This window comes from Jaminaea rosea, assembly GCF_003144245.1.
Source record: "Jaminaea rosea strain MCA 5214 unplaced genomic scaffold BDZ90scaffold_9, whole genome shotgun sequence".
NCBI classification, from domain to species: domain Eukaryota; kingdom Fungi; phylum Basidiomycota; class Exobasidiomycetes; order Microstromatales; genus Jaminaea; species Jaminaea rosea.
Genome location: NW_020289983.1, coordinates 651205 through 661606, shown reverse-complemented (window position 1 = coordinate 661606; position 10402 = coordinate 651205). Strand labels below are relative to the sequence as shown.

Sequence of the window (10402 nt, the reverse complement as noted above, 5' to 3'; positions counted from 1 at the left end):
AGTTGGACTCGTGTCACTTTTGCTTTCACTCATTCTTCTCGCTACGTCAGTCCGCAAACCTGAATGCTAGTGCGGTCCATCTTGACAACCTCGACAAGAAGCGGAACTGCAATCGTCCCTCCCTTTTCCTTCAAGCACTGCCCTACCCGCATTCACACCTGCACAATGTCCAACTCGGCCGCGGCCATGGGCACGCCCAACCCGACAGCAATCAAGCTCGGATTGGAACGGATCCTCCCACTGCTCCACAACCTTGGATCCCCGCACGCCCACCTTCCCGTAATCCACATCGCTGGCACCAATTCCAAAGGCAGCACATCCTCGCTCCTCGATTCTCTCCTCACCACAATCGGCATAACGACCGCACGTTTCAACTCCCCGCACCTCCGTACATCCCGCGACTCGTGCCGCATAGGCGGAGAGGTCGTATCGTCACATGTGTGGGCGGCCGCTTCCCATCGAGTGGCCGAGGTTGATTCAAGTACAGGAGTGGGCGCAACTCCCTTCGAATTATTGTTCGCACAATTCCTCACCTCGTGCCAGCTCAACACCCCTCGACCTCAACTCCTTATAGTGGAGTGTGGCCTCGGTGGACTCACGGACGCGACCAACGTTTTTCCCGCGCAGAATGTGTTGGCGAGCGTGATGACCCCGATTGGTGGAGATCATAAGGCGTTGCTTGGCCCGGGGATCGGGGATGTCGCGCAGCATAAGATGGGGATTGCTAAGCAAGGCGGATTGGTGATTGTGGCTGATCAGCGGCCGAGCGGGAGGGAGGGGAGGGAGGGAAGGGGAGAGGCGGAGCAGGGCCAGGGTCAACAGGGCAAGCAGCGCGCCTACCTTTCGCGGTGGGGTGCTGAGGAGGAGGGTGAGCAGATGCTAGGGCAGGAAGGAGCGCAAGTGATGGCCACGATTCGGAGAGTGGGGGAAACGCTCAAGGCGAGGCTAGTCAGATGCGAGGAGCTCCCCATCCCCACCACCACCACCGCCGCCGCCGCCGCCTTCGTGGCACAGGAGGGCGAGGACGTTCAGCAGCGACATCCTCGCAACCCATGGGAAAAGCGTATCCCCTCGCACTGTCTCCTCTCCCCCATCCTCCAACTCCCGCACAACGAAGAGGAACACCCACGCAGCGAAGGTCAACTCGCCTCGACCCTCTTTACCAACACGCCCTACTCCTCCCTCCCAGGTCAACGTCCCCTCCTCACACCTCTCCTCCCCCCTCTCCCGCAAACTCGCGCAGTACGTTGCGCCCTGAGCACTGCGCTCAACACCCTCTTCGCAATCGGCGCCGATGAGCCGTGGAGCTCCCCTTCCCGGCAGGAGGATAACTCTGACCCACACGAGGAGCTTCGACTTCAGCTAGCGTGGGGGATCAGGGAATCCGGCTTGCTCAGTGGGGAGAGGGGAGCACTGAGTGCTGGATGGGCTGAGGGTTTAGTGAGGGGGGTGGAAGGGTGGGAGGGGAGGGGAAGTTGGGTAGACGTGCCCCTTGCTGAGGGAGGAGGAGGGTTGCACGCATACGTCGATGGAGCACATAATCTCCCCGCTCTTCAGGCGCTCTTCGAACACTTGAGCGGGTTGATCGCGAGCAGGGCTAGAGCGCAGAGAAAGGTCAACGTTACCCTCCTGTTGAGTTTCTCCTCGTCAAAGGCCACGGATGGGGATTTGGAGTCGATCCTCTCTCTCCTCTCCCAAGCCCCCGACCTCCTATCCCGCAGCCCGCGCCAGGCTGCGGAGCCTGCCCACCTGTCGGAGACATTCGAGCGATCCGTCTCGCTTGGGGCATCTGGAGCCACCCGATCTCAATCTCAATCTCAAGGGCGAGGGCAAGCAGATATGGCGACGATCCGTGTGGGCTTCCTGCCCTTCTCCACACCCGTCGAGGGGATGCCTTGGGTCGAGCCGTACAGTGCCACGCAACTTGCCGGGGCGCTACGAGAGCGCCAAGGAGGGTCTGGGGAGGGGATCAGCGAAGTGCAGGAGTTCGCAAGACTGGAGAAGGCGCTGGAGTGGGCAAGGAGAAGTGGGAATGGAAGGCCCGCTCAAGTAGAGGGAGAGGAGGAGGAGAAGGATTCGCTCATCGTAGTATCGGGAAGCCTCTACCTCGTTGGAGAGCTCTACCGTCTCGTCGACGCGAGGGAGGCCAACGACGCTGCTACTGATGCTGCTGCTGATGCTGCTGTCTCGTCGACTTCAGCGGTGGACACGGTCATGTCCTGATCGCCCCGCAACGCAATCGCAATGCTATACCCTCATGTCATCTCAAACCATACCATTCATCCCGTACCACCTCTGGCCCTCTTATCTACCCAAGAAGTTCCTCGCCTTAATGCCCTCCCTATTCTTCCTCCTCAACTCCCTCTTCTTCCTCTCTTCAGCAACAGCATCACCACCCTGCACGGCCCCTTCGGCCATCTGCGCTGCCACCTCCTCTGCGCTCACATTACCCATCGCTACCCCCTTCTTCTTGGCCGCCTGAGCAGCAGCGAAAGCCTGACGACGCTCACGCATCTCCTGCTTTTGCTTGATACGCGCCTCGCCCTTGGTCGTCGTGCCCTTGCTGCCCACACCACCACCACCTGCCGCACTCTCCTCTAGGGTCGCGCCGGAAGCGCCGCCGCCCAGGATACCGGGCCCGCCTTCTACCGAGGCGTGTGTGGTCTTCATTGCTGGGTCGCTTAGGAGGTCCCAGAGCCAGGCCGGGTAGTCAGAATCTGGGAGGGCGATTAGGTCTGGCTTGTCTTTGAGGAGTTGGAGGCCTGGCATGGGGGTGCCTGCTGGGCAGGAGGAGGGGGGGAGGGCTGCGCGAGAGGGAGTAAATTAGTGAGATGAGTCGCAAGAGGAGGAAGGGGTGAAGGGTGTAGCAGAAGGCGGAGTGGGGACTCACTTGATTTTGAAGAGGAGGCTCCACTTGAGGAGGAGGAAGTACTGGGGGATTGCGCGGATGAAGCAGCCGGCGTAGGGGTTGCGGCTGTTGCTACGCTCTTGGACGAGGAAGCATAGCTTCGCAGCGACAGTTGTGTCTGTGCGCCGATTGCTCGCCTCGTAGTTGCTGTGCAAGAAGCGACGAATAGAGACATCGTCTATCGAGGGGGGGAAGATGTTACAAGAAGTGATTGCTGAGAAGTCAAAGTGAGAGCCAAGTCCAATGGGCCAATACCCAGTCGCCTGACGATTTTCCCGTCCCGTTCCGCTTCCCTCGAGAGGCGGGAGGCGGGAGGCGGACTGAGCCCTTGAGGTGCATGAGGCGCGCTTGGCTTGGATCGGATCGCATTTCCAGGTTGTCTTGCCTTCGTTCCCTACCAGTCGATTTCGTCAAGAGCAATCACACAGCATACAACGATGTCTGGCATAAGCGCTCTAGCTGGCTACGGCTCCGGATCAGACTCGGACGGCGATGATGTTCAAGATGTAGGCGTAGGTCCAAGCACGGGACTCGCCGCTGCTCAGCCTACTTCTGCTCCTCCTCCTCAAACGGCTAAGCGTCCATCCAGCGGTCTCTTTGCCTCTCTACCGCCTCCATCAGCGAAGCGTAAACAGCATCACCAGATCAAGCTTGGCAGCTTGGCTGAACTGCGCAGCCAAGACGATGGCAACGACGACGGCGATGGAGGATCGCAGAAGCAGAAGAGACAGAAGTCCAACGATCCTCCACCAGCAGTGAAGCCAGCAGCGGCTTCTTCTTCTTCTTCTCACGCCCTCTTCGGTATGCTCCCAGCGCCCAGCAGAAAAGGCCCACCAACTCCTCCGCCGCGAGAAGTCATGGCCGAGTCGCGGATGGAGATAGTGGATGACGAGCCGGGTGCACCTGCTGTCGGCGGTGGGGACACAGTCAAGAAGGCAAAGGGAAACGCAGATTTCAGGGCCATGCTCGGTCTCAAGCCTAATGCTTCTGCGCCCAGCAAGGCCAAGACAGAGGGAGCTGTTAGGGTCGCGCCGTCTTTGGAAGCAAGGCCGAGTAGTAGCAAGGAGATTGCGACTGTACGCTCAGTACACGACGAACCGATCGCCTCGTCCTCCAAACCGGCTACGTCAGCCAGAGCCAACGCCAAGCGCCCTTCCCCGCAACCCGCAAGAGAGCCCGTAATGGACTTCTTCGGTCTCTCTACTACTGCGTCCTCCCATTCTTCCTCTTCCTCCTCCTCCTCCTCCAACCGCAATCAGGTCAGCACCTCCCGCTCAACCCCCACAACAACCATAACCGTATCATCCGCCCCTTCCCTCCACTCCTCCACCAATCCATACCCCGGCTGGGCTCAAAACCCAGACGGGTCTTGGATCCCCGTAACCCCAGAGGCGCACGAGGCCTTTGCGCTCGCGCAGCGCGACGAACAGCTCCAGCGCCAGGCGGAGACGGAATCGGGCGCTGAGGGCGAGGGAGGCAGGGAGGGAGGAGGGGGGCTCGATGAGCGACAGCGTCAACAGCTCCTCGCTGCGGGGTACAAGGACCTGCAGGGGTTGAGGAGCGTGGATGCCGCGCAACTCGCTTCCGTACGCGGTGCGGTTGGTCGAGGTGGAATGGGGACGGACGAAGCTGCTGCCACGCGTCTAGACGCAAAGTACGCCGCTGCGGCAGGAGCGGTTCGGGAGCAAGGGGACGATTACGACGACGACGAATTTGACGAGGACAACGCTGCCCGCGGCCGAGGAGGGAAGAAGGGCGCTGCTACTGCTGCTGGAGGGAGGGATAAATTGACCAATCAACGCGCCCGAGCTAAGGGTCAGTTGAGTAGCCTCTTTGCTCAGGCGGACGAGAAACGCGATGGACTTGAGGAGCGGTGGGCTAGGGCGAGGGAGAATAAGAGGGGGTCACAGGCGAGATATGGGTTTTGAGGTTGTAGGTCGTAGGTTGCAGGTTGCAGGCTGCAGACTGCAGGCGAATGTATTGCAGAGATGGGCGGGTATATCCACGATCAATTGATCCTCTCACATATCGAGGCAAGGCGAGGCGAGGCGAGGCGAGGCGAGGCGAGTGAATCTGCTCCCCGCTCCATACGAGCGATCAATCACGCCTCCCCTTCAGGAACGCTTCTCTTCCACTCCCCCTTCACATACTTCCTCACCCACCACTCCCTCCCCTCCCCCACTCCCCTCTCCCCTTCCCCCATCCCCGCCTCCCAAATACGTCTCATCCCCTCATTTCCCCCACACATCTCGGCCACCGTGACCTGCTCCTCGCTCCACGCATCCAGATCCACGCTCTTGACCCGACTCACCGCCACCCCCAGGGAGCGGTGCATCCCGGAACAGGCGATGCAGAGGAAGATGCACGTAGGCTGGCCCTGCAAGGCTATAGAGGCCCAGCGTGGGGAGGGGGTATGGCAGTCGAAACAGGTGGAGTTGGTGGGGAGACGGGAGAGGTGGTCGATTCGTTCTGAGAGGGGGAGGGGGACGGGGGGAGATGCGCTTGGTTTGGGGTGGAGGGGGGAAGAGGAGGAGGAGGAGGATGAGGGGGAGGGGGAGGACGCTGCGGCTTTTGGCGGGGGAATGGTGTACGTTGAAGGAGAGGGAGAGCTGGTGGGAAACGAGATACCCGATGAGGCCGGGTTGACCTGTATCGCATCTTGTGCTAGCGCCTGCGCCTGCGGTCGGTCCTCCACAACGCCCCCCTTCGGTCCAGCTCCGTAAGACTGGTGCACCATTTCTTCAATACGTCGATCGAAGTCCGCGTCCAATGCCTTGCCCGGTTCAGCCTGTGAAGCCTCTCTGCTGCTCCCAGCAATGATATAACCCGAGACGGGCGTTTCGTTCGATATGCCCAGGCCGGTGTACGATGCAGAGGTGGAGGCGGAGGACTGCACGCCACTCCGCGTTCGTCGTCTATGCCCATGCCTGTAGCCGTTGCGCTTCTCCGCCTGATCCTCTGCTTCAGCTTGACTATCGCTCCGCTCAGCTTCGGACAGGGTCGTCAGGTGTGTCCCTCCCCCTCCACCGAGGCTGAGATGCTTCGCTGCTGTTGACGCCCGGTCGAACCCTACACCGCCGCCGCCACCGCCGCCACCACCAAAAGCGCCACTGAACGATGCAGCAGGGGAAAGGGGCGATTTTGGTGTCGCTTGGACGGAGCGATCCCGATGATGGTGGTGATGGAAGAGGCGCGCGGCCATCCCCGTATCGCTAAGGTCCGTCAGACTCTGCGTGAAGGCGCGATGTTGGCCCAGTGCGTCCGTCGGAGGCGGCTGCGGACTCCCCGGACCCCCCGTCGTCATCGCGGTCGTCGTGCCCCACTCCTCAGCCCCCCCGCTCACCTGCCTCGCCCCGTCAGCGCCAGAGCCTCTCTCCCTCTCATGATTGCGCGCCACCTTGTCAACCTGCCGTACACTGCTCGTCCCATTGATCAGACTCTCAATCGCCTTCTCAATCCCACGCATCCAGGCCTGCATCTCCCCCTCGCTCGTAGCTTGGTAAACCCTGCGCGTCTCGTCGCGGGTGACGACTTCGAAGGTCCATTTACGTCCCTCCTTCTCCTTCTCCCTTTCCCCTACGCCCGGGCCTGCGCCCGCAGAGGACGTGGCAGAAGTAGCAACACTGTTGAGTCGCGAAGTGGGCCGGACGGTAGCGAATCTTAGATCGATGAGCTTGTGGGAGGGAACCATGTTCGCCTCGCGCCACGCGGCATATTCGCCCAAGTGGCCCGAGCCGGAGAGGACCACCCAGGCTTCGTGCCAGTCGGCCGTACCCACGCCGAGCGTCGTGGTGATATTGAGAGGAAGGGAGTGGGAGTGAGAGTGGGAGAGGGGAGCAGGTTTGGTGAGAACGTAGAGGACTCCTTCCCTCTTGCGGGATATGGGAGTCGGGACGGGGCCTGGACGAGGGAGAGGGGGGGAGAGGCTACTTCGTAGGGCTGTTGCTTGTGTGGGTGGGGGGCTTGTAGGCGGCGAGGTGGAACTGGGAGCGTCATCGTCGCGACGAGCCTCCATTGCCTTGCGCCTCGCGTCTTGAGCGGCACTGGATTTCGCTCGGCCTGACATGCTGATAGAGCGACGCGGTGTGGGTGGACTGCGAGCCGGGCTGCGAGGCGTGGGTAGGTCCATGGATGAGGCAGCACTCCCGCTCGGCGTGGGTACCATGACAAAGTCGGCGCTTCCTTTCCCCGAGGCGGGCCTGCGGAGGGGTGGACTGTTACCGTGTTGGAAGAGACGCTGCCTCAATCCTTTCAGCGGCGAGATCGAGGGGCCCCCGCCACTGCTGTCCTGCGACGCATCACTCGCGAAAGTGTTGAGTATATTGCGCAGTCGACCGCCGCCTTGTCCTGCCCCTGCTCCGCCACTCTTCTGTGGGCTGCTGCTCCCTCCACCACCGTTCATCGGCGTTGACGTCGTGGCAATCTGCGAGCTTCCTCCAGGACTAATGGTCCTCTCCAGGCTGACGTTGCATGCTTCCAGCTCGACTTCAAGAGCGCGAGCTTCGCCTTGTCGCTTTGAGCGTTCATCCTCGACGCGCTGTCGCTGCTCAGCCAGCTTCGTTTCCAAATCAGCGGCTGCGCTTGTAGACGCAGCCGCATCCGATTCCCCTCCCTTAAAGCCCGCTAGGTAGCTTGCTGCGATGTCGACCTCTGCTTCTCCTCCATGCAAAGAGGCGAGACATTCCATGAGCTGCAGTCTGGCCAGGGCAAAAAGCAGGTCGCGCTGTCGTTGCTTGTCCTCCTCCTCTACCTGCGCAGAAGAGGGAGAAGACGACGTAGCCCCTGTTGTGCCCAACCATCTCTGCGTAGCCGAATAGTACGCCTTGCTCAAGGAATCAAACTTGCGTTCGGCATCCTGAGCAGCCCTACATCGTTCGATCAACCTCTGCAGCGGTTCCTCCACATTATTGCTCAACACTTTGAGTTCCTCCTCCCTCCTCTTTGCGGCACCCGCCCGCGCTCTGCTGGCCGTCAACTGCGCAACATGTTCCAGCCCAGGGCAGAGCTGATGGAGCGATGCCAAGCTCTCATCTAGCGCGGCCTGATGTAGCTCGAGGGCAATAAGGTGTGCCTTTACCTGCGCTGTGGCCTTGAGGATGGCCTTGCATGCCCGCTTGATCGTTGTTGTCCGTCGAGAGAGATTGGAGATCGAGGCGCGCAGCGAGGGAGAGTCTTGCGATGCGTCGATCTGTGAAAGGTCGGCGTGATCCCAGCGGAGTGGGAGGTTTGTGGATGGGGAAGGGGCAGACGTGGGTGGCGGCATTTAGATGAGCATGATTGGTGGGTGGTGACGAGAAGATGACGAGAGAAAGGGAAAAGGGAGAACGAGAAGTGACCAAGATCGCGGCCTGATTGCTCGCACGACTGCGCATGTCGACTCGGCCCCTGATCGATTCGGAACTGGCATCGCCGTCGGCCCGCATCGACGAGGGCAAAGGCGGGGCCCAAGTGTTGGACTCGCTCACTCCCGCCCACGCGCACGCGACCAAGAGCAGGCAAGGTCAAGTCACCGTTGAAAAAGCGTGGCTCATCATTCATCCGTCACCGCTTCACCGCCTCACCGCTTCACCGTCTACGACCGCGCCAAAATCCCTTCCCACCAGCACTCCATCGCTTTCCCTTCTTCTTGTTGTCCTTTTTCTCCTCCTCTTGCTTCTCGCCCCCCTCCCCCTCTTCACCACACGTCCTCATCAACACCATCTCCCGATGCCTATACCACGCTGCCCCTTTACACCTAATCGCCTCATCCCGCATCCCACTCCTCGCCGTCCCCCTCGCATCAAACTCCCAACACTTCTCCCTCCCAGCACAGAACAACCTCCCATGCTCCCCCACGACGGCATACGTCGGAGAATTACAAGGCGGCGGTGAAGGTGGGAAAAGGGTCCACCCTTCCCCGCCTTCTCCCGGTGACTTGGGAACATCCCCATGCTGCTCGGGATAGGACAAGGGCTCACGATCCCTACCCTGCTCGTACAACTTTAAGCAACCATGTCGTCCCGTTCCAGCTGCTATGCTCCTCGACCCTTGACCCACGCCGAGCGAAAGGCTGTACACGGGCGAATCGTCGTATGCGTCACGATAGCGTGCGAGGAACTTCCCGCCTTGGGATACGTCCAGGGCTACAATTGTGCCGTTGTGACAGCCTGCGTAGAGGGTGTGTGTGGGGAATGTTGGGGAGGACATGGAGGGACGGGGAGAGGCGAGGGCATAGATGGATGTGCGGGACGGGTTGATGGGCCAGATCACCGCAGGGGAGGGGCGGGGCCGCCCCTCACGGTGGGCGGCGGCGCACTGATTTGCCCAGTGTAGCACGTCCGTGTAGATGATGAGGGGCGAGGGGTTGCACCCCGGCTCCGTGTTCGCCTGACAACCGATGGCTAGCCAGGGCTCGCCGCCTAGGTAGTGCAGGCCGAGGTGGAGGCACCACAGCTTGGCGTTGCGGGGGATCTTCCAGGAGAATAGGGGCTCGAGCTCGCAGCGAGTATTGAGCGTGTACAGCGCTACGTGCCCGTCTTTCCAACCTATGGCCAGAAGGCGCTCCTCGGGCAGATAAGAGATGGACTGTACGCTCCCTGGCTTGCCCGGTGAGGGTTCACAGCTCCCCATCCCCCGGGCTCTAGCCTTGCCGCCTCCGCCGTCGTCGACGCCAATGGGCAGACGCCACAGCTCGAGCACGCCATGAAAGCGTCCTACAGCAAGAACGATGCTATCCGGTTGGGCCTCTAGCACCTCGACTGCATTGATCTCCTGCCACCCGCTCGCCTCACCCAAATGATACACCCTCGGCTTCCTATCCGAGCAGATCCCCGCCTGATCCTGTAGCGATGCGCTGGACCAGAAGACGACGAGGCTCCTCATTGCCACTATGAGACCCTGCGCGCAAAGCTTGGCGCAAGGGAAAGCCGGCCAGTCCCTCGGTGGTCGGCCACCGCTCCCATTAATCGGCTCCATAGCATCACTGCCGCTGCTGGCCAGGAGCAACTCCTTGTACCCAAACCCTCTAGCCCTTACTGCCTTGCTCGCCCACACCTCATCGCATCGCCTCATCTCTCTCACTCTTTTTAAGCCACTCTGATTCCCTTCTTCGCGGCTGAGCACCTCGATTCTGCGCTGCGGGTCGGGATCATTATCCTCGCTCCGGCTTAGCAGCCAGGTCGTCCATCCTATCTCGTCTACCGAGCGATGCAGGCCCCTACATGTGAGGGAAAGGGACGCGAGGGATGAGAAAGGGAGATGAGAGAAGATACGCAGCAGGAGCTCTGCGGGTAGCTCGGGGAGGAGGAGGGAGGAGGCGCCGTTCGAGTGAGGAGGCCGGGACGAGGCACTGGCGGGGGGGATGGCCATGCCGGCTACCTGGCGCGGAGCTCAGGCCCGTCGTGCGGTGCGGCAGCACGTCTGGGGCGAGGGACGAGGGATGTGTTGTGAGATGTAAAGTGAGGATGTGGCAGGATAGTATAGGATAGAGTGGCAAGATGCACAGACGTCAATGTG

At 61.0% G+C, this 10402-nt stretch overlaps 5 protein-coding genes across 5 annotated transcripts; 2 read left to right on the top strand and 3 right to left on the bottom strand.

Annotated features, from left to right (window-relative positions):
* The first annotated feature begins 28 nt into the window (after positions 1-28).
* BDZ90DRAFT_233028 (hypothetical protein) lies at positions 29-2516 on the top strand. The gene has a single exon (XM_025506481.1). It carries the CDS (start codon positions 166-168, stop codon positions 2221-2223), a length of 2058 nt encoding a protein of 685 aa, XP_025361558.1. The 5' UTR covers positions 29-165; the 3' UTR covers positions 2224-2516.
* BDZ90DRAFT_233027 (hypothetical protein) lies at positions 2047-2966 on the bottom strand. The gene has a single exon (XM_025506480.1). It carries the CDS (start codon positions 2767-2769, stop codon positions 2305-2307), a length of 465 nt encoding a protein of 154 aa, XP_025361557.1. The 5' UTR covers positions 2770-2966; the 3' UTR covers positions 2047-2304.
* Positions 2967-3288: 322 nt separating this feature from the next.
* Positions 3289-4936, top strand: BDZ90DRAFT_233026 (hypothetical protein). The gene has a single exon (XM_025506479.1). The coding sequence runs from the start codon at positions 3346-3348 to the stop codon at positions 4834-4836; it is 1491 nt and encodes a 496-aa protein (XP_025361556.1). The 5' UTR covers positions 3289-3345; the 3' UTR covers positions 4837-4936.
* Positions 4937-5141: 205 nt separating this feature from the next.
* Positions 5142-5375, bottom strand: BDZ90DRAFT_212929 (Arf GTPase activating protein; the record flags this gene model as incomplete). Its single annotated transcript, XM_025504152.1, has 1 exon — positions 5142-5375. A coding segment is annotated over one exon (234 nt), but the record flags the coding sequence as incomplete, so codon positions are not given.
* A 2960-nt stretch (positions 5376-8335) lies between these two features.
* Positions 8336-10402, bottom strand: BDZ90DRAFT_280414 (hypothetical protein). The gene has a single exon (XM_025509277.1). The coding sequence runs from the start codon at positions 10253-10255 to the stop codon at positions 8474-8476; it is 1782 nt and encodes a 593-aa protein (XP_025361554.1). The 5' UTR covers positions 10256-10402; the 3' UTR covers positions 8336-8473.

Excerpts from the sequence above, each read along its gene's own strand:
- BDZ90DRAFT_233028 (XM_025506481.1), top strand. The coding sequence starts at position 166 with ATGTCCAACTCGGCCGCGGCCATGGGCACGCCCAACCCGACAGCAATC.
- BDZ90DRAFT_233027 (XM_025506480.1), bottom strand. The coding sequence starts at position 2,769 with ATGCCAGGCCTCCAACTCCTCAAAGACAAGCCAGACCTAATCGCCCTC.
- BDZ90DRAFT_233026 (XM_025506479.1), top strand. The coding sequence starts at position 3,346 with ATGTCTGGCATAAGCGCTCTAGCTGGCTACGGCTCCGGATCAGACTCG.
- BDZ90DRAFT_280414 (XM_025509277.1), bottom strand. The coding sequence starts at position 10,255 with ATGGCCATCCCCCCCGCCAGTGCCTCGTCCCGGCCTCCTCACTCGAAC.